Here is a 22,879-nt window from a genome sequence, read left to right on the forward strand (position 1 = left end):
TGCCTTGACCTCCCAAAGTGCTGGGATTAACAGGCGTGAGCCACCGCACCCAGCCACTAATTTGTTCTTAATTGTTGCTACCTATTTAATTATGTCTGAATTATAATTTGTTTTAGTAATCCCTTATTGAACATTTTAGGTATTTTCACTTTTTCTTTTGGCTGTTAGGGAAAAAAAATGCTGCAGTACAATTGTACCTTGTACAATTTTCATTTTATATGTATACTACAGGTGTGTTTTAGCCTGTGCTTGTAGAACTGGAATTAGTGTGTGTGAGTCAGTGTTTTTTATTTTGACGGATATTGCCAAATGGCCTTCCATAAGGATTGTATAAATATATACTCTCACCCACAGATACCAGACTCTGTATTCTCACCAAGATAGTGTCTTTTTTTTTTTTTTTAAGACAGTTTCTCACTCTTTCTCCCAGGCTGGAGTGCAGTGGGGCATGATCATGGCTCACTTTAGCTTCGACCTCCTGTGCTCAAGGAATCCTCCCAACTCAACCTCCCTAGTGGCTAGGACTATAGGCCTGTACCACTGTATTTTTTTGTAGAGACAGAGTTTTGTCTTGTTGCCCAGGCTGGTCTTAAACTCCTGGACTCAAGCAATTCACCTGCGCCTCCCAGAGTGTTGCAATTACAGGTGTGGACCACCATACCCGGCTAAGATAGGATCTTAAAATATGCTTTAAAAATCTTTTGTAATCAATCTTTTTATATGTGTGTTTTCACTATGAACTATCTGTTCATTTAGTTTTCCTTTATAATATTGGATCTTAAAAATTGATTTGCTGGATGCAGTGGCTCACGCCTCTAATCCCAGCACTTTGGGAGACTGAGGCGGGCAGATCACCTGAGGTCAGGAGTTCAAGACCAGCCTGGCCAACATGACGAAGCCCTGTCTCCACTAAAAATACAAAAATCAGCCAGGCATGGTGGCACATGCTTGTAATCCCAGCTGCTCAGGAGGCTGAGGCAGAGGAATCGCTTGAACCTGAAAGGTGGAGATTGCAGTGAGCCGAGATTGTGCCACTGCACTCCAGCGGCCTGGGTGACAGAAAGAAACTGTCTCAAAAAAAAAAAAGAAAAAGAAAACAAAATTAGCCAGACGTGGTGGTGCATACCTGTAATCTCAGCTACATAGGAGGCTGAGGCAGGAGAATTGCTTGAACCTGGGAAGCAGAGGTTGCAGTGAGCCTAGATCACGTCATTGCACCCCAGCCTGGGCGACAAGAGTGAAACTCTGTCTCAAAAAAGAGAGAAAAATTGATTTGAGGAAGCTCTTTATATATTAGGGAACTAATCCTTTGCAATTTTTTTTTCTGTTTGTCTTTAGACTTTATTACTGATAGATTTTTGCTACATATAAGTGTTGTATTTTTATGTAGTTAAATCAGTCGGTCTTTTATAGTTTCTGGATTTTATATCACAACTAATTATATTAAAAATATTGAAACTGTCAGTTAAAAAATAGTTACTTGAATTGTAAATCAAGGTATACGTGATCTATGGTATCTACTGAAAAATTAAGCTAGGTATATAATTTTTCTTTGTACTTTATGTATTTTATATAGTTTAGTTTAAAATCAGAAAGTTTTTCCCCTGAAATAATTTATTTACCTTTTTATGTTCAATAGATGCCTTCCAGGATGTCAAATTTGTCAGCAACTCGTCAGGTAAGTTTAATGTAACTATACTGCACAAATTTCAAAAATAAATAAAACTAATCTGTTAGAAATATGAGTTAGAACACAGTGGCATGAAACTCACATGCTATTATATTTGATGGGTACTTTACCTAGACTTGGAAGGTGAAGGGTCAGTCAAAGCTGTTTGAAACTCAGATGAAGCTGCCTAAGAAGAGTTGGAAAGTTGTGTCCATTGGGCAGAAGTTGAAGGACAGGAATTTTAGGCAGCGAGAGCAGTGTGTGGGAAGGCCTGATAGTGAAAGACATCATGGTTCTGTCAGGAAACTGCAGAATGTAAGATGGAGATTTAAGAGATTTGGGCCTAGAAAAATGAGAGTTTCAGTTACTCTGCAAGGCTTTTTGTTGCACGTACTTTTGATTTCGTGTTAAAAGGATATTGTACAGGCAGTTAATAACGTGCTAGATGATGATGATGATGATTATTTTGAGACAGAGTCTTGCTCTGTTACCCAGGCTGGAGTGCAGTGGAACAATCTCGGCTCACTGCAACCTCTGCCTCACGGGTTCAAGCAATTCTCCTGCCTCACCCTCCTGAGTAGCTAGGATTACAGGCACGCGCCACCATGCCCCGCTAATTTTTGTATTTTTAGTAGAGATGGGATTTCACCATGTTGGCCAGGCTGGTCTTGAATTCCTGACCTCAGGTGATCCACACAACTCAGCCTCCCAAAGTGCTAGGATTACAGGTGTGAGCCACCATGCCCTATTGGGGAAAAATCCTAAGCATCTCGGCTGGTTTGAGAAATAAAGGGAAAGTACAGGAGAGAGAAATTTTAAAGCTGGGTGTCCAGGGGAAACATCATACGTTGGCAGGTTCCGTGATGCTCCCCGAGCCGTAGAACCAGCAAGTTTTTATTAGTGATTTTCAAAAGAGGAGGGAGTGTATGAATAGGGTGTGGTCACAGAGGTCACATGCTTCACAAGGTAATAGAATATCACAAAGCAAATGGAGGCAGGATGAGATCACGAGATCACAGGACCACAGGTCGGGGCAAAATTAAAATTGCTAATGAAGTTTTGGGCATGCGTTGTCATTGATAACATTTTATCAGGGAACAGGGTTTGAGAGCAGGTAACCTGTCAAACCAAAATTTATTAGACGGGAATTTCCTCATCCTAATAAGCCTGGGAGCGCTACAGGGGACCGGGGCTTATTTCATCCCTTCAGCTTCGACCGTAAAAGGCAGCCGCCTTAAGGGGGCAGTCTATAGACCTACCCTCAGGGCGCATTCTCTTTCTCAGGGATGTTCCTTGCTGAGAAAAAGAATTCAGCGATATTTCTCCTATTTGCTTTTGAAAGAAGAGAAATATGTCTCTGTTCTGCCTGGCTCACCAGCAGTCAGAGTCCAAGGCTATCTCCCTTGTTCCCTGAACTTTGCTGTTATCCTGTTCCTTTTTTTAAGGTGCCCAGATTTCATATTGTTCAAACACACACGCTCTACAAACAATCTGTGCAGTTAATGCAATCATCACAGGGTCCTGAGGCGACATTCATCCTCCTCACTTTACGAAGATGATGGATTAAGAGATTAAAGTAAAAGCAGGCATAAGAAATCACAAAGGTATTGATTGGGGAAGTGATAAGTGTCCATGAAATCTTCACAGTTTATGTTCAGAGATTGCAGTAAAGACAGGCAGGCATAAGAAATTATAAAAGTATTAATTTGGGGAACTAATAAATGTCCATGAAATCCTCACAATTTATGTTCTGCTGTGGCTTCAGCCGGTCCCTCCGTTCGGGGTCCCTGACTTCTGACAATATCGCCCGGCCGATTTTATTTTTTTGTAAGAGTAGTTTCCTTTTTTAGATTGGATTGGAAGAAAGTAGACCAGTTGCTAAAGTTTTGGAGTGATTGTGGCAAAAAGATGAGAACCTGAAGTAAGATGTTTTTGACAATGAAGAGAAGTAGGCATACTTGAAGGGATTAATGAGATAAATGCAACAGGATTTGGTGAATGTGAAGACAAGGGAAGACTTGAGCATGGTAACTACATTTCCTTCTTAGGCAACTGAGTAAATTGTAATATGCTGTAGGGTCTGATGAGGAAGTATGAGGAAGAAGAGAAGGTCTCTGGGTGGTAGGCTAGGAATAAAAATATATAGAATGAGTTTATTTTAGATGTGTTAAAGAGTTTTTCAAAGAAGTCCGTAAAAACAAAAACAAAAAACCTGACAGGCTGGATGTGATGGTTCATGCCTGTAATTCTAGCACCTGGGGAGGCTGAGGCAGGAGGATTGTTTTGTTTGAGCCTAGGAGTTTGAGACCAGCCCGGGTAGCAGAGTTGAGACCCTGTATCTACAGGAAAAAAAAAAAAAAGAAGAAGAAGAAGAAAACCACACACAAAAATCTTGGCATGGTGGCATATACCTGTAGTCCCAGCTACTTAAGACGCTGAAGCAGGAAGATCATTTGAGCCCGGAGGATTGTTTGAGCCCGGGAAGTTGAGGCTGCAGTAAGCCCTGATCACCACTGCACTCCTGCCTGGGCAACAAAGCAAGACCGTGTCTCAAAAAAAAAAAAAATCAACAAAAAGACCTGACAGTCTTTCATATTTGCCCCTATACTTAACCATCTCCAGTCCTATTCATTTCTTCTTATAGATGGTGAGGTTCACCTGGTGTCTCTTGTTTGACGAGGCCAAAGAGTTTCCTTTATTTAGCATTTCATATAGTGCCGCTTCACTGAACATGAATTTTCTCAGTTTGGTCTATCTGAAAATATGTTTCTTTTATTTTCATGTTTGAAGAATGTTTTCATTGGACATAGAATTCTGGGTTGTTATTTTATTGCAGCAGGATTTTTTTTTTTTTTTTTGAGATGGAGTCTTGCCCTGTCACCCAGGCTAGATGGAGTAGTACAGTGGCATGATCTCAGCTCCCAGCAACCTCTGCTTCTCAGATTCAAGTGACTCTCCTGCCTCAGCCTCCCAAGAAGCTGGGATTACAGGCGCACACCACCACACCTGGCTACTTTTTGTATTTTTAGTAGAGATGGGGTTTTACCATGTTGGCCAGGCTGGTCTCCTGACCTTGTGATCTGCCCGCCTTGGCCTCCCAAGGGCTGGCATTCCAGGCGTGAGCTGTTGTGCCCGGCCCATTGCAGCACTTTAAAGATGTCATTATTTTATCTTGTAGTTTTTGTTTCTAATGAGAAGGCAGCTGTCATACAGTAGTTGTCTCCCTGTATGGAATGGGTCTTTTTTTTCTCTAGCTACTTTAAAGATTTTTTTTCTATTCCTTTGGTTTTTAGCAGCATATCTAGATATGCCTAAGAGTGATTCTCTTTGTACTTACTCTGCCTGCATAAGTATTTGCACGTTCACATTTTTTACCTAATTGAGAAGGTTTTTTTTTTTTTTTTTTTCCTTGCTCTGTTGTCCAGGCCCGAGTGCAGTGGCACAATCTTGGCTTACTGCAACCTCTGCCTCCCAGGTTCAAGCAATTCTCCTGCCTCAGCCACCCAAGTAGCTGGGATTACAGGTGAATGCCGCCACACCGGCTTATTTTGTGTTATTAATAGAGATGGGATTTTACCTTGATGGTCAGGCTGGTCTAGAACTCCTGACCTTGTGATTCGCCCGCCTCGGCCACCCAAAGTGCTGGGATTACAGGCATGAGCCACTGCGTACGGCCAGGAAGGTTTTTTTTTTTAAATTAACTTTCTTTTTCCTTTATCTGATGTATTGAATAATTTCTATTGATGTCTTCAGGTTCACTCATTCTTATTTCTGCAGTCTCCATTATGCTGTTTTGTCCATACAGTGAATTTTCTTTCTTTCTTTTTTTTTTTTTTGATACGGAGTCTCACTCTGTCGCCCAGGCTGAAGTGCAGTGGCGCAATCTCAGCTCACTACAAGCTCTGCCTCCTGGGTTCATGCCATTCTCCTGCCTCAGCCTCCCGAGTAGCTGGGACCACAGGCACCCACCACCACACCTGGCTGATTTTGTGTGTGTGTGTGTGTGTTTTTTTAGTAGAGATGGGGTTTCACCACATTAGCCAGGATGGTCTTGATCTCCTGACCTCGTGATCCGCCTGCCTCAGCCTCCCAAAGTGCTGGGATAACAGGCATGAGCCACCACGCCTGGTCCATCCAGTGAATTTTCTTTTTTCTTTTCTTTTTATTTTTATTTTTGGAGACAGAGTCTCGCTCTGTCGCCCAGGCTAGAGTACAGTGGTGCGATCTTGGCTCAGCAAGCTCTGCCTCCTGGGTTCACGCCATTCTCCTGCCATAGCCTCCTGAGTAGCTGGGACTACAGGTGCCCGCCACCATGCCCAGCTAATTTTTCACTGTGTTAGCCAGGATGGTCTCGATCTCCTGACCTCATGATCCGCCCACCTCAGCCTCCCAAAGTGCTGGGATTACAGGCGTGAGCCACCACACCTGGCCCCATCCAGTGAATTTTCGTTTCACACATTACATTTTTCAGTGCTGGGATTGCTATTTGATTCTTTGTTATAGTTTCCATTTCACTGTTGAGATGTACCCTGTGCACTCTCATTATGACTGTCTATTCCTGTATGTCCTTCAGCGTGTTTATAACACCTGTATCAGAGTCTTTGTCTACTGATTCCAACATTTGCATCATTTAGGGTCTGTTTCTGGTGACTGCTTTTTTTTCTTCATCTTTTAAATGTATCTATTTTTTGTTTGTTTTCGAGATGGTATCTTGCTCTGTTGCCTAGGCTGGAGTGCAGTGCTGTGATCTTGGCTCACTGCACCCTCCGCCTCCTGTGTTCAAGCGATTCTCCTGCCTCAGCCTCCTGAGTAGCTGGGATTACAGGCGTGTGCCACCACGCCCGGCTAATTTTTTATATTTTTAGTAGAGATGGGGTTTCACTATGTTGGCCAGACTGGTCTGGAACTCCTGACCTCAGGTGATCCACCTGCCTTGGCCTCCCAAAGTTCTGGGATGGTGTGAGCCACCGTACTCGGCCAGTAATTTTTTAATATATATTGTTGTTCTGGAGTAAATAATTTTCCTGTAAGGAGTGTTTGGTTTCTTTCTGACAGGTGATTAAATTAATTATTGGCAGATTCCGTTGTCCATTCAGGTTTGATTTTTTTCTTTGTTAGGACAGTTCTACTTCTGTTTTGAACTTAGTTCTAGGATGTGGAACTTCCTTTTAAGTTACAGCTTTTTTTGTGGTCTGAACTGAGTGTTCAAGGGGTTCAGTTACGTCTTTTCACGCTGAACTAAAACTGCTGTGTCTTCCAGATCTTTAGGATCCAGTTATCAGACCCACACACAGCAAGTGATTGCCGCTAGGCATCACGGAATCTCTCATAGATCCACCTTAGACCATAGCCAAAGACCCATGGTGAATCCCCATGTGAGATTTTTTTCCTTCTTGTCTTTATGGCTCCCTTTTCTCTGGTACTCTGCTACAAATTCCAGCTGTTTCAACAGCCTAGAATTCTGTTCTCTACTTCCTTACTTGGCTCAGTGACTACCATTTTCTGCCTAGGTGTCATCTCTATGATTGAGAAGTTTCCCCCAAGCTTGTGCAATCATGGGGGTTTACCTTATGTATTTCCCTCATTTCAGGAATCACAGCTCCATGTTTCTTCTTGTTTAATGCCTGAAACAGTTATCTCATATATTTTGTTCACGTTTGTGTCAGGAATCTCCGAGACCCCACCTTGATTCCATGATTTAGCTAGAATGAATCACAAGACTTAGCATGTAGTGGTACTCTTTATAAGATTTAATAAGTATTATGTTATCTCTGTTGAGGAAGTTTCCTCCTTTCCTAGTTTTCTGACAATGCTTATAATGAATAGACATTCAGTTTTGTCTAGTGCTTGTTTTCCTTTTTGTGGAGAACAGGGTCTCGCCGTGTTGCCAAGGCAGGTTTTGAACTCATTGGTTAAAGCTGTGCTCCCACTTATGCCTCCTTAAGAGGTGAATTGCAGGTGTGAGCCACCATGTCCGTTTCTTTTTTCTTTTTCGGGGGAGTGGGGAAACAGGGTCTCATTCTGTGGTCCAGACTGGAGTGCAGTGGCACAGTCACTGCAGACTTCACCTCCCAGGCTCAGGTGATCTTTCCCCTTCATCTTCCCAAGTAGCTGTGACCACAGGTGCATGCCACCGTGCCTGGCTAATTTTGGTATTTTTTTGTAGAGAAGGAGTTTTGCCATGTTGTCAGGCTGGTCTTGACTCCTGAGCTCAAGTGATCCTCCCACCTTGTCTTCTCAAAGTGGGAGGATTACAGGCACGAGCCACTGTGCCTGGCCTAGTCTTTTCTTGTAATGCTAATACTTTGCCTTTTTTTCTTTTTTCTTTTCTTGAGAGGGAGTTTCTTTTGTTACCCAAGCTGATCTAGAACTCCTGGCCTCAAACAGTCTTCCCACCTCAGCCTCCTAAGTAGCTGGAATTACAGGCTGGTTTTATTTTGTTTTTGTTTTTTTCCAAAGCAGAATGACTTTCACCTCATGAAATGAATTGGAAAATGTACCCACTTATGTTTTTTTGGAAGAATGTGTGTAGAATTGATATTTCCTCCTAAATATTTGATGAAATTCACCAGTGAAGGCATGTGGCCTCAAATTTTCTTTGTGGGAAGGTGTATTAATGATTTTTTTTTTTTTTTTGGAGACAGAGTCTTGCTGTATTGTCCAGGCTGGAGTGTTAATTTTTTTCCTGTTTAATTTTTCTCATTATTCTGACTTCAGTTTATCAGTTTTATTTATCTTTTTAATAACAAGCTTTTTGTTTTCTTGCTTTCCTCCACTGTTTTTCTCTTTTCTGTTTCATTGTGTTCTTTTTTTTTTTTTTTTTTTTTGAGGTGGAGTCTCACTCTGTCAGCTAGGCTGCAGTGCAGTGGCATAATCTTGGCTCACTGCAACCTCTCTCTGCCTCCTGGGTTCAAGCAATTTTCATGCCTCGGCCTCCTCAGAAGCTGGAATTACAGGCACCCACCAGCACACCTGGTGAATTTTTGTATTTTTGGTAGAGACGGGGGTTTCACCATGTTGGCCAGGCTGGTCTCGAACTCCTGACCTCACATGGTCCACCCGCCTCAGCCCTGTGAAGTGCTGGGATTACAGGCATGAACCACCGTGCCCGGCCCATTCTGTTTTCTTTATCATATCTTTTCTTCTGCTTACTTTGAGGTTAATTTGCTCTTAGTTTTAGTTTTTTTTTTTTTTTTTTTTTTCTTGAGACAGAGTCTCGCTCTGTTGCCCAGGCTGGAGTGCAGTGGCGCGATCTCAGCTCACTGTAAGCTCCACCTCCCGGGTTCATGCTGTTCTCCTGCCTCAGCCTCCCGAGTAGCTGGGACTACAGGTGCCTGTCACTGTGCCTGGCTAATTTTTTGTATTTTCAGTAGAGATGGGATTTCACTGGGTTAGCCAGGATATTTTTAGTTTTTATGGTAGAAGTGTAGGTTATTTTTTAAATGAAATTTTCAAAAACTTTATTTGGAAAATTATTATTACTATTATTTATTTATTTATTTTTCGAGAAGGAGTCTTGCTCCGTTGCCAGGCTGGATGTGCAGTGGCGCAATCTTGGCTCACTGCAACCTCTGCCTCCTGCGTTCAAGTAATTCTCTTGCCTCAGCCTCCCGAGTAGCTGGGATTACAGGCACGTGCCACCACATCTGGCTAATGTTTTATATTTTTAGTAGAGATGGGGTTTCATTATGTTGGCCTTCATCATGCTCATATTTTTTTTCTACATAGTCTTTTTTTCTTTAATTTTTTTCTCTTAGAAACAGAGTCTTACTATGTTGCCAGACTAATATCAAATTCTTGGGCTTAAGCAGTCCTCCCGCCTCAGCCTCCCAAAGTGCTGGGATTATAGGCATGAGCCACCATGCCCGAAGCATGGTCTTTTTTTAAATTTTAAAAAAATTTTTAGTAGAGACAGGGTTTCACTGTGTTAGCCAGGATGATCTCAATCTCCTGACCTCGTGATCCACCCGCCTCGGCCTCCCAAAGTGCTGGGATTACAGGCATGAGCCACCGTGCCTGGCCTGTCTAGGTCTAATTTAGTGCTTCTAATTTAATGATACTTTTTTTGAGGACTCTATCATAAGCCTTCTGTGTTATGAGATCTCTACTCTGGCTGGTGGGAACATAAACTGTTCCCTGCCCTTTATGAGCTTCAGAAATTGTTTCAGCAGTTGCTGTCTAGTAGCTTTTAACTTTGCCTTAAGTAGTTATTTATTTATTTATTTTTTGGGAGACCAAGTCTCACTCTTTTGCCCAGGCTGGAGTGCAGTGGCCCGATCTCTGCTCGCTGCAGTCTCTGCCTCCCAGGTTCAAGTGATTCTCCTGCCTCAGCCTCCCTAGTAGCTGGGATTACAGGTGTGTGCCACCATGCCCAGCTAATTTTTTGTATTTTTATTAGAGACGGGGTTTCACCACGTTGGCCAGGCTAGTCTCGAACTCCCGACTTCAGGTAATCTGCCCACCTCAGCCTCTCAAAGGGCTGGGATTACAGGTGTGAGCTACCATGCCTGGCCAAGTAGTTATTCTTCCACATGCTTAAGGAGGCCCTTCTGCAGATATTTGCAACTTTCTCGTTGTAGCTCCCTCCTCTTTTTGTTTTCTACCTCACAAACTCTAAGCTGCCTTGGCTTCTTCAAACTCTGATCTGATTTTAAGATTGTATCAAATCAGTAAGACTGCCCAGCTCCATTAGATTCCTACTTTCGGTGTTACAGTTTAGTATGTACTTCTGGGTAGAATGCCATCTGTATTTGTACCCCAGCCTCAGACACCGTTGATCACCCTTTTGTCACTGTATAGATTAGTTCACATTTTCTTGAATTTTGTATACGTGGAATCATGTAAATATATAATCTTTGGTGTCTAGGTTCTTTTACTCAGTATGATGATTTTGAGATTTATCCATCCATTCTCTGTATCATTAGTGGTTCATTCATTTCTCTTTATTATTGGATGGTATTTCTTTTTCTTTTCTTTTTTTTTTTTTTTTGAGTTGGGGTCTTGCTTGCTCTGTCATCTAGGATGGAGTACAGTGGTGTGACCAAGGCTGACTGCATCCTTGCTGGGCTCAGGCAAGCCTCTCACCTTAGTCTCCTATGTAGCTGGGACTACAGGTGTATGCCACCACACTTGGCTAATTTTTAAAACTTTTTTGTCAAGTCAAGGTCTTGTCGTGTTTCTTAGGATGGTCTTGAACTTTTGACCTCGAGGTCCTCCAGCATTGGCCTCCCACAGTGCTGGAATTACCCACATGAGCCACACCCGGTGTAAATGCTATTCTGTTATATGCCTATACCATGTTTTGTAGATGCCTCACGTTAAATTCAGATGATGAATTCATCTTAGACTAATTATACTATTTCAGTGCTATAATGAAGGTATTAATACATAGATATCCTAAAATCAAAAAGCTTATTTTTATACTATTTGTCAGTTCATTTATTTTTAATTTCATTTTTTCATTGACTCTAATTCTTTGAAAGGTATTTTAATCATCTCACCTTTTTCTTTTAGGTGTTTTTGTGGTCGCTTGGTCAAGCAACATGCATGTTTTACTGCAAGTCTTGCCATGAAATACTCAGATGTGAAATTGGGTGACCATTTAAATCAGGCAGTAGAAGAATGGTCTGTGGAAAAGCATACAGAACAGAGCCCAACGGATGCTTATGGAGTCATAAATTTTCAAGGGGGTTCTCATTCCTACAGAGCTAAGGTATGTCACATATTGGATTTTTCTTCATTTATGTTGTTATTTAAATAATAAACATCACAATTTGTGTAGCAACGTTGACTAAAAGTTGGTCTCAGTAATTTATTTGCATATTTTAAAGTACAAAGGTACATACAAATATAGAATTGTATCTTTCTGGTGGATTGAACCTTTCATCATTATAAAATGTATTTTGTTTCTTGTCATTTTTCTTGACATGGTTTGCTTTTTCTGGAATCAGTATAGTTAAGCCATTTTTCTTCCTTTTTGGTTTTAACCTTTTACGTTTAAGAGGTATCTTTTGTTTTTAAAAAAGTTGTCTGCTGTGTATTTAAATTTAAATTTACCATTATATTATTAGCTATCTATTTGTCTCGCTTTTTTCTTTGTTCTGTTTTTTTTCTTGTATTATTTTGGATTAAGTTTTTTTTTATTATTTTCTTACTCCTTTATTAGCATATTATTTATACAGTCATCCTTCACGAGGCTTGGTTCCAGGACTTCCCTCAGATACCAAGTCTACAGATATCATAGTATGTGGATGTAATCTATGCACATTCTCTTACATAGTTTAAATCATCTCTGGATTCCTTATAATACCTAATATAGGCCAGGCACAGTGGCTCACGCCTATAATCCCAACACTTTTTAGAGGGTGGGAGGCTGGCATGAGGCTGGGAGTTGGAGACCAGCCTAGGCAAAATAGTGAGACTCTATCTCTACTTAAAATAAAAAAATTAATAAAATGCCCAATACAACGTAAATAGTTGTTTAATTGCATTGTTTAAGGAATAATGACAAGTAAATAAAGTCTACACGTGTTTAGTATAGGCTCAGTTTTTTTTCTTGAATATATTTGATTCACCATTGGTTGAAACCATAAACGTGGATCCCACGGATACAAAAGGCCTACTATACATTCTTTTTCTATTCTTTCTTTTTTTTTTTTTTTTGAGATGGTGTCTCACTCTTTTGCCCAGGCTGGAGTGCAGTGGTGTGATATCGGCTCACTGCAACCTCTGCCTCCTGAGTTCAAGCGATTCACCTGCCTCAGCCTCGAGAGTAGCTGGGACTACAGGTGTGTGCCACCACGCCCAGGTAATTTTTTGTATTTTTAGTAGAGACGAGGTTTCATTGTGTTAGCCAGGATGGTCTCCATCTCCTGACCTCGTGATCCGCCTGCCTTGGCCTCCTGCAGTGCTGGAATTTCAAGCATGAGCCACCATGCCCGGCCTCTTTTTCTATTCTTTAGAAAAAGAATATTACCAGACAGGGCGCGGTGGCTCAAGCCTGTAATCCCAGCACTTTGGGAGGCTGAGATGGGCGGATCACGAGGTCAGGAGATCGAGACCATCCTGGCTAACACGGTGAAACCCCGTCTCTACTAAAAAAATATAAAAAAACTAGCCGGGCGAGGTGGCGGGCGCCTGTAGTCCCAGCTACTCGGGAGGCTGAGGCAGGAGAATGGCGTGAACCCGAGAGGCAGAGCTTTCAGTGAGCTGAGATCCGGCCACTGCACTCCAGCCTGGGTGACAGAGCGAGACTCCGTCTCAAAAAAAAAAAAGAAAAGAAAAAGAAAAAGAATATTATAGGTCAGGCGTGGTGGCTGATGCCTGAAATCCCAGCACTTGGGAGGCCAAGGTGGGTGGATCACCTGAGATCAGCCTGGCCAACATAGTGAAACCCCATCTCTACTAAAAATACAAAAACTAGATGGGCATGGTGGCACGAGCCTGTAGTCCCAGCTACTTGGGAGGCTGAAGCAGGATAATCACCTAAACTTTGGAAGTGTAGGTTGCAGTGAGCCGAGAACGCGCCACTGCACTCCAGCCTGGGCGACAGAGCGAGACTCTGTCTCAAAAAAAGGAAAAAGAAAAATAATACTATAATAAATGTGATAAAATGCTTTTTTTTTTTTTTCTTGAGACAGAGTCTCGCTCTGTCACCCAGGCTGGAGTGCAGTGGCGCGATCTTGGCTCACTGCAAGTTCCACCTCCCGGGTTCATGCCATTCTCCTGACTCAGCCTCCTGAGGAGCTGGGACTACAGGCACCCGCCACCACACCTGGCTAATTTTTTGTATTTTTAGTAGAGACAATGTTTCACCGTGTTAGCCAGAGTGGTCTCGATCTCCTGACCTCGTGATCCGCCTGCCTCGGCCTCCCAAAGTGCTGGGATTACAGGCGTGAGCCACCGCGCCTGGCTGATAAAATGCATTTTTTTAACTTGTTATGTGCAGTCATGCATCACTTAAGAATGGGGATATGTTCTCAGAGATGTGTTAAGCAATTTCGTTATGCTAGCACCATGGAGACCATGGAGTGTATTCAGACCTAGATGGTATAGTCTACTATATGCCTAGGCTATATGGTATAGCCTATTGCTTTTAGGCTGTAAACCTCTATGGCATGTTATTGTACTAAATATGGTAGGCAGGTGTAACACAATGGGAAATATGTGTTTAAATATATCTAAACAAGAAACAGGTACAGAAATATGGTATAATATTATGGAACCACTGCATGTATGCATGCAGTTCATCATTAATCAAAATGTGTGGCACATGACTGTACTATAAAATTATCCTTTACCACTTTTTCAACAATGCAGGCACCTTTGGAAGATTTGAAACTGCATTTATTTCTCTTAAGTCTTACGTGCTCTTGTCAGCATAAATTTTAATTTTGTTTATTTTATACCCCTAAAATATAGTTATTATTTATTTAGATTTGAACATTTTAACCTTGGCGTGGTGGCTCATGCCTGTACTCCCAGCACTTTTGGAGGCCTAAGCAGGAGGATTACTTGAGTTCAGGACTTTGAGACCAGCTTGGGCAACATAGTGAGACCTTGTCTGTACTAAAATTCAAAAATATTAGCTAGGCATGGTGGTACACGCCTGTAGTCCCAGCTATTTGGGAGGCTGAAGCAGGAGGATCACTTGAGCCTAAGAAGTCGAGGCTGCAGTGAGCCCTGGACCATGTCACCAAACTCTAGCCTGGGCAACAGAGCCAGACCTTGCCTATAAAACAAATAACAACAACAAAAACCATTTTAACCTCTACATTGTTCTGCCTGCCTCCGTGTTCTGATGAGAAAAAACTGTGCCAAACAGTGAGCTTATCATCTCTCCAAGTTTTTCTTTTCTCCTGGATCCCGATCCTACAAATTCTCACTGCGTTTGTACCCTGCTAGTGTCTTTTTTTTGCCCAAGCTGGAGTACAGTGGCGCAATCTCAGCTCACTGCAACCTCCACCTCCTGGGTTCAAGAGCAAGAGGTTCTCCTGCTTCAGCCTCCCGAGTAGCTGGGATTACAGACAGGGTTTCACCATGTTGGCCAGGCTGGTCTGGAACTCTTGACCTCAAGTGATCCACCTGCCTCCGCCTCCACCTCCCAAAGTGTTAGGATTACAGGTGTGAGCCACCATGCTCGGCCACCTGCTCATGTCTTCATGCAGGTGTTCTTCTTTTTTCTAGTTTTTCTAGTTCTTGGGAGCAGCGTATGTCCAAACCAACCTAGCCTATCATTGTAGGAAGTGGAATTTCTCATTTATTTCTAATGTAGTATTAAAAACATTGACTTTAGACTGCTTCTCTAATACTACTTTATGTGCCCAAATATAACAATGAGTTAAACAAAACTGATACAGAAAGACTTACTATAGAACAAATCCGGCTGGGCGCGGTGGCTCATGCCTGTAATTCCAGCACTTTGGGAAGCCAAGGCGGATGGATCACCTGAGGTCAGGAGTTCAAGACCACCCTGACCAACATGGCAAAACCCTGTCTCTACTAAAAATACAAAAATTAGCTGGGGCTAGTGGTGCGTACCTGTGATCCCAGCTACTCTGCTTGGGAGGCTGAGGCAGGAGAATCTCTTGAACCCAGAAGGCATTCCAGCCTGGCCGACAGAGCGAGACTCTGTCAAAAAAACAAAACAAAAACAAATCCTATTTACAAAACATTCTTTGTCTGGTTTGGTAGCTTATGCCTGTAATCCCAGCACTTTGGGAGGCTGAGATGGGCAGATCACTTGAGCCCAGGAATTCAAGACCAACCTGGGCAACATGGTGAAACCCTGTGTCTACAAAAAATACAAAAAAAATTAGCCATGCTGGGTGCCATGTGTCTATAATCCCAGTACTTTGACAGGCTGAGGTGGTCAGATCACTTGAGCCCAGGAGTTCAAGACCAGCCTGGGCAACATGGTGAAACCTTGTCTGTATAAAAAAATACAAAAAAAAAAAAAATTAGCCATCCAGGGTCCGTGTGTCTGTAGTCCCAGCTGCTTGGGAGGCTGAGGTGGGAGGATGGCTTGAGCCTGGGAGGCAGAGGCTGCAGTGAGCTGAGGTGGCGCCACTGCACTCCAGCCTGGGCAACAGAACCCGACCGTGTCTCAAAAAAACAAAACCAAACCAAAGTATTCTTAAGGGACTCCGGAGTCTTCTACTCAGTTTTATGGAATTCTGGAATTTTTTTGGCTTCATTTCTTTTGCTTTTTTTTTGTTTTGAGACGCAGTTTCACTCTTGTTGCCTAGGCTGGAGTGCAATGGCACAATCTCGGCTCCCTGCAACCTCTGTCTTCCCGGGTTCAAGGGATTCTCTTGCCTCAGCCTCCCAAGTAGCTGGGATTACAAGCGCTCACACCTAGCTAATTTTTTGTATTTAGTAGAGACGGGGTGTTGTCACCATATTGGTCAGGCCGGTCTCGAACTCTTGACCTCAGGTGATCCACCTGCCTCGGCCTCCCAAAGTGCTGGGATTACAGGCGTGAGCCACTGTGCCTGGCCTCTTGGCTTCATTTGTTTGTCAGTACTGAGATTTTCAGTGGTGTTTGGTCTTTGTAAAGGAATGGGAAATACATCATTTTGCAAATAAGGTTTCTTATGATTTTTAAATGTCTTAATGTCTGAATATTTGAAGTTTCTTATGAGCTACTTCATATATGTGCTTTAGGCCAAGAGAATGAATTAATGTGAGTATAGCAAGTATGTCTTGTGATATCACTTAAACAGGAAGTTAATTTTTAAAATCTTTCAAACCAGAAGAAGTTATTTCACACACGATAGCTTTTTTTTTCTATTTTTCTATTTTTTTTTTTTGTTTTTGAGATGGAGTCTCGCTCTGTTGCCCAGGCTGAAGTGTAGTGGCGCGATCTCGGCTCACCCCAGGTTCACGCCATTCTCCTGTCTCAGCCTACTGAGTAGCTGGGACCACAGGCGCCCACCACCACACCTGGCTAATTTTTTCTATTTTTTAGTAGAGATGGGGTTTCACTGTGCTAGCCAGGATGGTCTCGATCTCCTGACCTCATGATCCGCCTGCCTCGGCCTCCCAAAGTGCTGGGATTACAGGCATGAGCCATCGCGCCCTGCCTTTTTTTTCTATTTTTCTATAGAAAGATGTTTTCAAAAATTAAACTGGAGAATCCATCTGAACACCATGAAATGTTGATTATGATTTTCTGATTATTTCTCAGTCTGATCAAATCCAGTTAATTACAGCAAAGAAAATAATCATCTATATTAAATGTATCTTTTTAAATTTTACTCCATAGTCGCAATTCGTTATTTGGACTAGATCATTGCCAAACCAGATAATTCAGTATTTGTCTCTCTTCGTAGCAAGAGCCTTAGAAGCCTCCATTTTTTTCTCCCATAATTCCCTTTTTTTCCTTTTCCGATCCTCTTCAGCCAGTCTTAATGCTTCTCACTCACTGTGTAGTCATAGTTAAAGAAGGCAATAAATACTGCAGGTACCTTGGTAAATTGGATCAGTGGTAATTGAGTTTAAACGGAAAGGGTAACATTTGTGTCTAAATGTTTAAAAGTTAGTTTTACTCTTTCTTTAGATCTCACAGAATTATTTTTTTCAACTTTAAAATCATTTGCTATTGCTTATTCCTTGGAATATAAATATATTGAAAATAGCCTGTTAAATCTCTTTTTACATAATCTGATTCATATAAAATTTTCCAAAGTCATATAATGTCACATTATGAAACCTGTGAACATATTCAATTATTTTGGCCTTTTAAAATCTTTTTCTAGTATGTTAGGCTATCATATGACACCAAACCTGAAGTCATTCTGCAACTTCTGCTTAAAGAATGGCAAATGGAATTACCCAAACTTGTTATCTCTGTACATGGGGGCATGCAGAAATTTGAGCTTCACCCACGAATCAAGCAGTTGCTTGGAAAAGGTCTTATTAAAGCTGCAGTTACAACCGGAGCCTGGATTTTAACTGGAGGAGTAAACACAGGTAATGTGATGATTATACCAATTTTATTTAGTGTGTTTTATTTTTTATTTATTTATTTATTTTTTTGAGACAGACTCTGACTTGTTGCCAGGCTGGAGTGCAGTGGCACAGTCTCGGCTCACGGCAACCTCTGCCTCCCAGTACAGTAATATTTTGAGGTATTATCACATATATAAAGGCCCTGTCTCCAACCACAGTCATATTTTGTGGTATTGGAAGTTAGGGGACACAATTCAGCCCATAAGAAGTAATAATGGGCCAGGCATGGTGGTTCATGCCTATAATCCCAGCACTTTGGGGGGCTGAGGTGGGAGAATTACTTGAGCCTAGGAGTTCAAAACTAGCCTGGGCAACATGGTAAGACACTTTCTACAAAAAAAAAAAAAATTAGCCAGGCATGGTGGTATGTGCCTGCCATCCTAGCTACTTGGGAGGCTGAGATGGGAGGATCACTTGAGCCCAGGAGGTCAAGGTTGCAGTGAGCCAAGCCATGATCACACCACTGCAGTCCAGCCTGGGCAATAGAGTGAGACCCTGACTCCCTCCCTAAAAAAAAAGAAGTGATAATGAGGAGTTATATGCTCTTTGGAACTGCCTTTTATACCTTTCTCTCTCATTTTTGACCGAAGTAGACTTTCGTCATTGTTTATTGTGTGTGTGTGTGTGTGTGTGTGTGTGTGTGTGTGTGTGTTTTGCGTATGGTCCTGTGCCACGGAGCTGCATTGTTAATTTTTTCTAAATGATGTGTAGAGCAGTAGTAAAAAACCTACTGTTACTTAGAGGAGAAATGCAAAAACGGACTAGACCTAGTAACATTAAAAAAGTTAGTGTTGTATGTGTTTCTGGCATTTGTAGTGATTTGATATTGTGAGGTTTAGTGGTTTTTGTTCCTTTTTGGTCCTTGTGTATTCTTTTGTAGGTTTGGCTATGAGCTTGTTTTAAGTTTGTTATGACTTTGTTACGTTATATCTTGTATGTGTAAAGAAATATATCATATATTATAGTGTTACAGATTGAGCACAGGATTGTTCTGAACACAATAAAGACTGTAATCCCAGACCTTTGGGAGGCTGAGGCATGAGCCCAAGAGTTCAAGACCCGCCTGTCTCTACCAAAAAAAAAAAAAAAATTAGCCGACTGTCTTAGCATGCACCTGTAGTCCCACCTACTGGGGAGGCTCACAAGGGAGGATCGCTTGAGTCCAGGAGTTTGAGGCTGCAGTGAGCCGTCATTGCACCACTGCACTGTTTCCTGGGTGACCCTGTCTTTAAGAAAATAAAAAAACAAAGTGAGTAAACTTTTTTTATGAGCAGGTGTGGCAAAACATGTTGGAGATGCCCTCAAAGAACATGCTTCCAGATCATCTCGAAAGATTTGCACTATCGGAATAGCTCCATGGGGAGTGATTGAAAACAGAAATGATCTTGTTGGGAGAGATGTAAGAATTATTTTTAAAATGTCTTATGTTTGAAATTATATATAAACAAAATTATAGTAAGAATGGTGCCAGTTTAAAATATTCATGATTATATTATACTTTTCAAATTAAGTTTAAAAGGTATTTTCCTGAGGTTTACTTCTGATTTTTTTGAAAATGAGTAAATATAAATAATTCATAACTATAAATAAGTTCATAAATATAAATGCTGTTATAGTGTTGGCATATTTTGCTTTCAATCTTTTATGTATAAAATTATTTCACATTTTCCATATATGCTAGTCTTTGTAATTAAATTTTTAATGACTTCGAGACATGAGAATTAATTTTATTCTCACTAAGAATAGGGAATAGGAGTTAAATCCTAGTGTTTTGTTTGAATAGGTTAAAGACTTGTGAATTGGTTATAGATATTTATCAAGACTGTTAAAAAGAATTACTGGCTGGGTGCAGTGGCTCATGCGTGTAATCCCAGCACTTTGGAGGCCGAGGTGGGCCAATCGCTGGAGATCAGGAGTTCGAGACCAGCCTGGCCAACATGGTGAAACCCCATCTCTACTACAAATACAGAAATTAACTGGATGTGGTGGCCTTTACCACCTAGCTACTTGGGAGGCTGAGACGGGAGAATTGCTTGAAACTGGGAGGCAGAGGTTGCAGTGAGCCGAGATTGCCCCACTGCATTCCAGCCTAGGTGACAAAACATAACTCCATCTCATACATGCATGCATGCATGCATACATACATACATAACGTACAATTACTGAATTATAATGATCACTTTCAAGTGTTATTAAATTTCTAATGTCAGTTTTAAAGAGTCTACTACTCATGGCTAAAATATGATATTTTATTGTTTTTTACCGTGTCTTTTTTTTTTTTTTTTTTTTGAGATGGAGTTTTGCTCTTGTTGCCCAGGCTGGAGTGCAGTGGTGCGATCTGGGCTCACTGCAACTTCCACCTTCTGGGTTCAAGTGATTCTCCTGCCTCAGCCTCCTGAGTAGCTAGGATTACAGGCACCCGCCACTACGCCTGGCTAATTTTTGTAGTTTTTAGTAGAGAAGGGGTTTCACTGTGTTGGCCAGGCTGGTCTTGAACTCCTGACCTCAGGTAATCCACCCGCCTCGGCCTCCCAAAGTGCTGGGATTACAGGCATGGGTCACTATGCCTGGCCACAATATCTTTTATATATTGTAGTTTATTCACTTAATAATCTGATAATAGTTTGTTTGCACTATTTACTTATTTACTGCTTCTGTCTTTGCATGTGATGATGAAATATGTAATTCCGCAGTATGGGTCAAGATATAATCACGTATTTCAACCCATTATTGATTAATCTTCAGCTGCTTAAAAGCTTATGCTTTTTAATACATTCTCTATGATTTCGTATTTCTGCGTTTAAAATAGAATTTTACTTCTTACTTGTCTTTACGGTTTATTTCAAAATTTACTTTACATCATATTGTATTCAATCCTGCTCACTAACTCTTTTGTTTGCTATTCTTTAGGTGGTTGCTCCTTATCAAACCTTACTGAACCCCCTGAGCAAGTTGAATGTTTTGAATAATCTACATTCCCATTTCATATTGGTGGATGATGGCACTGTTGGGAAGTATGGGGCAGAAGTCAGACTGAGAAGAGAGCTTGAAAAAACTATTAATCAGCAAAGAATTCATGCTAGTAAGTGAATTCATAAATTTGTTATTGTTGAAATTGTTCTGGGCTGTACTAATAGCTAAATTCAAAGAAGGTAGAATGTTCTTTGAAGTGCTCTTTCTTACATAACGAGATAACATGTGAAACAACCAACAGTGGTTAATCTTAGACAAAATGATAAGTCCAAGGAAAAGATGTCAAAATTGGGTACTCGGTTATCAAGGCTAAAACCAAAAAAGGTTCATTGGAAGTTCTGTTATTGCAATTCCATTTCAGCCCAAGGAATTCATAAATATTCCTTTTTTTGTTTTTTGAGACGGAATCTTGCTCTGTCGCCCAGGCTGGAGTACAGTGGCGCAATCTTGGCTCACTGCAAGCTCTGTCTCCCAGGTTCACGCCATTCTCCTGCCTCAGCCTCCAGGGTAGCTGGGACTACAGGTGCCCGCCTCCACACCTGGCTAATTTTTTGTATTTTTAGTAGAGACGGGGTTTCACTGTGTTAGCCAGGATGGTCTTGATCTCCTGACTTCATGATCTGCCCATCTCGGCTTCCCAAAGTGCTGGGATTACAGACGTGAACCATACGCCTGGCCCATAAATATTCTTGATGTGTGATTTATTCCAATACATGGCTGTGAAATTCAAAATTGAAAACTAAAAGGGAAAAAAAATCACTGAAAGAAATAAATCAGCTTAAAATGTATGAAATGAGTATCACTGTTTGGCTAAATGTGTCTTAAAAATTGTATTCCTGGGACTGATTTTTCTTTCTAACCATGTCTGAATTTTCTGGTTCAACATCTACATTTTTATTTCAAATAAAGGAAAATTTGTAACCTAAGGACCCCAAGAAGTTGAGCTCTGTGACAAAGTGAAATAGAAATTTAAAAACTACAGAACAGTGTTTATAGATTATGGTGGAGTCAAAGCTTTTGCTAAAAGTTAAGAATGGGCTGGGCATGGTGGCTCACACCTGTAATCACAGCACTTTGGGCGGCCGAGGTGGGGGATTACCTGAGGTCGAGAGTGCTAGACCAGCCTGACCAATATGGTGAAACCCTGTCTCTCCTAGAAATACAAAAATTAGCCGGGTATGGTGGTGTGCGCTTGTAGTCCCAGCTTCTTGGGAGTCTGAGACAGGAGAATTGTTTGAGTCCAGTAGGCGGAGGCTGCAGTGAGCTGAGATCACGTCACTGAATTCCAGCCTGGGTGACAGAGCAAGACTCCATCTCAAAAAAGAAAAAAAAAATTTAAGAATTGTTTATAGTCCTATAGTTACCTTTTGTTTTCTTCTTTTTCTCAGTGCACCACAAGTTACTGTAAAAGCAAAAATTCGTATTCTTCACTAATTTTTTTCTGTTGCTCTTCTAGAGATCTTGGAATTTTATTGATCAGTTCCAGTTATGTAATACTGTCATCAATTTCTTCTTTAATTTTTTATTTTTTTTTATTTTTTTTGAGTTAAGAGTCTTGCACTGTTGCCCTGGCTGTTGTTGTACAGTGGCCCGATCTCAGCTCACTGCAACCTCTGCCTCCTAGGTTCAAGCGATTCTTGTGCCCCAGGCTCCAGAGTAGCTAGGATTACAGGCACTCTCACCACCATGCCCAGCTAATTTTTTGTTTTGTTGGTAGAGTGGGGGTTTCAGTATGTTGGCCAGACTGTTCTTGATCGCCTGACCTCATGATCCGCCTGCCTCGGCCTCCTGAAGTGCTGGAATTACAGGCATGAGCCACTGCACTCAGCCGTCCTTTTTTTTTTTTTTTTTTTTGAGACGGTCTTGTTCTGTCGCCCAGGCTGGAGTACAGCAGCCTGATCTCGGCTCACTGCAACCTTCGCCTTCTGGGTTCAAGCGATTCTCCTGCCTCAGCCTCCCGAGTAGCTGGGACTTCAGGTGCTTGCCACTATGCCCGGCTACTTTTTTGTATTTTTAGTTTAAATGGAGTTTCACTGAGTTAGCCAGGATGGTCTCCATCTCCTGACCTCATGATCTGCCTGTCTTGGCCTTCCAAAGTGCTGGGATTACAGACATGAGCCATTCCTTTTTTCTTTTTTACAAACCTTTCATGTGGAGTCATTAATTTTATTTATTTATTTATTTATTTATTTATTTATTTATTTATTTATTTATTTATTTATTTAT

At 41.5% G+C, this 22,879-nt stretch overlaps 1 protein-coding gene across 2 annotated transcripts in view; it reads left to right on the plus strand.

The window, feature by feature from the left end:
- Window positions 1-22,879, plus strand: part of TRPM7 (transient receptor potential cation channel subfamily M member 7) — a 128,143-nt gene that overhangs the window by 27,291 nt on the left and 77,973 nt on the right. For both annotated transcript variants that reach the window (XM_023227224.3, XM_023227225.1), the window contains exons 3-7: window positions 1,640-1,678; window positions 11,183-11,381; window positions 17,428-17,641; window positions 18,955-19,079; window positions 20,591-20,762. In XM_023227224.3, the coding sequence (XP_023082992.1) occupies window positions 1,640-1,678; window positions 11,183-11,381; window positions 17,428-17,641; window positions 18,955-19,079; window positions 20,591-20,762 (749 nt within the window). The remainder of the gene's footprint in view (window positions 1-1,639; window positions 1,679-11,182; window positions 11,382-17,427; window positions 17,642-18,954; window positions 19,080-20,590; window positions 20,763-22,879) is intronic.

The sequence above is a fragment of the Piliocolobus tephrosceles genome, chromosome 6 (assembly GCF_002776525.5).
Source record: "Piliocolobus tephrosceles isolate RC106 chromosome 6, ASM277652v3, whole genome shotgun sequence".
In the NCBI taxonomy this organism is placed as follows: Eukaryota; Metazoa; Chordata; class Mammalia; order Primates; family Cercopithecidae; genus Piliocolobus; species Piliocolobus tephrosceles.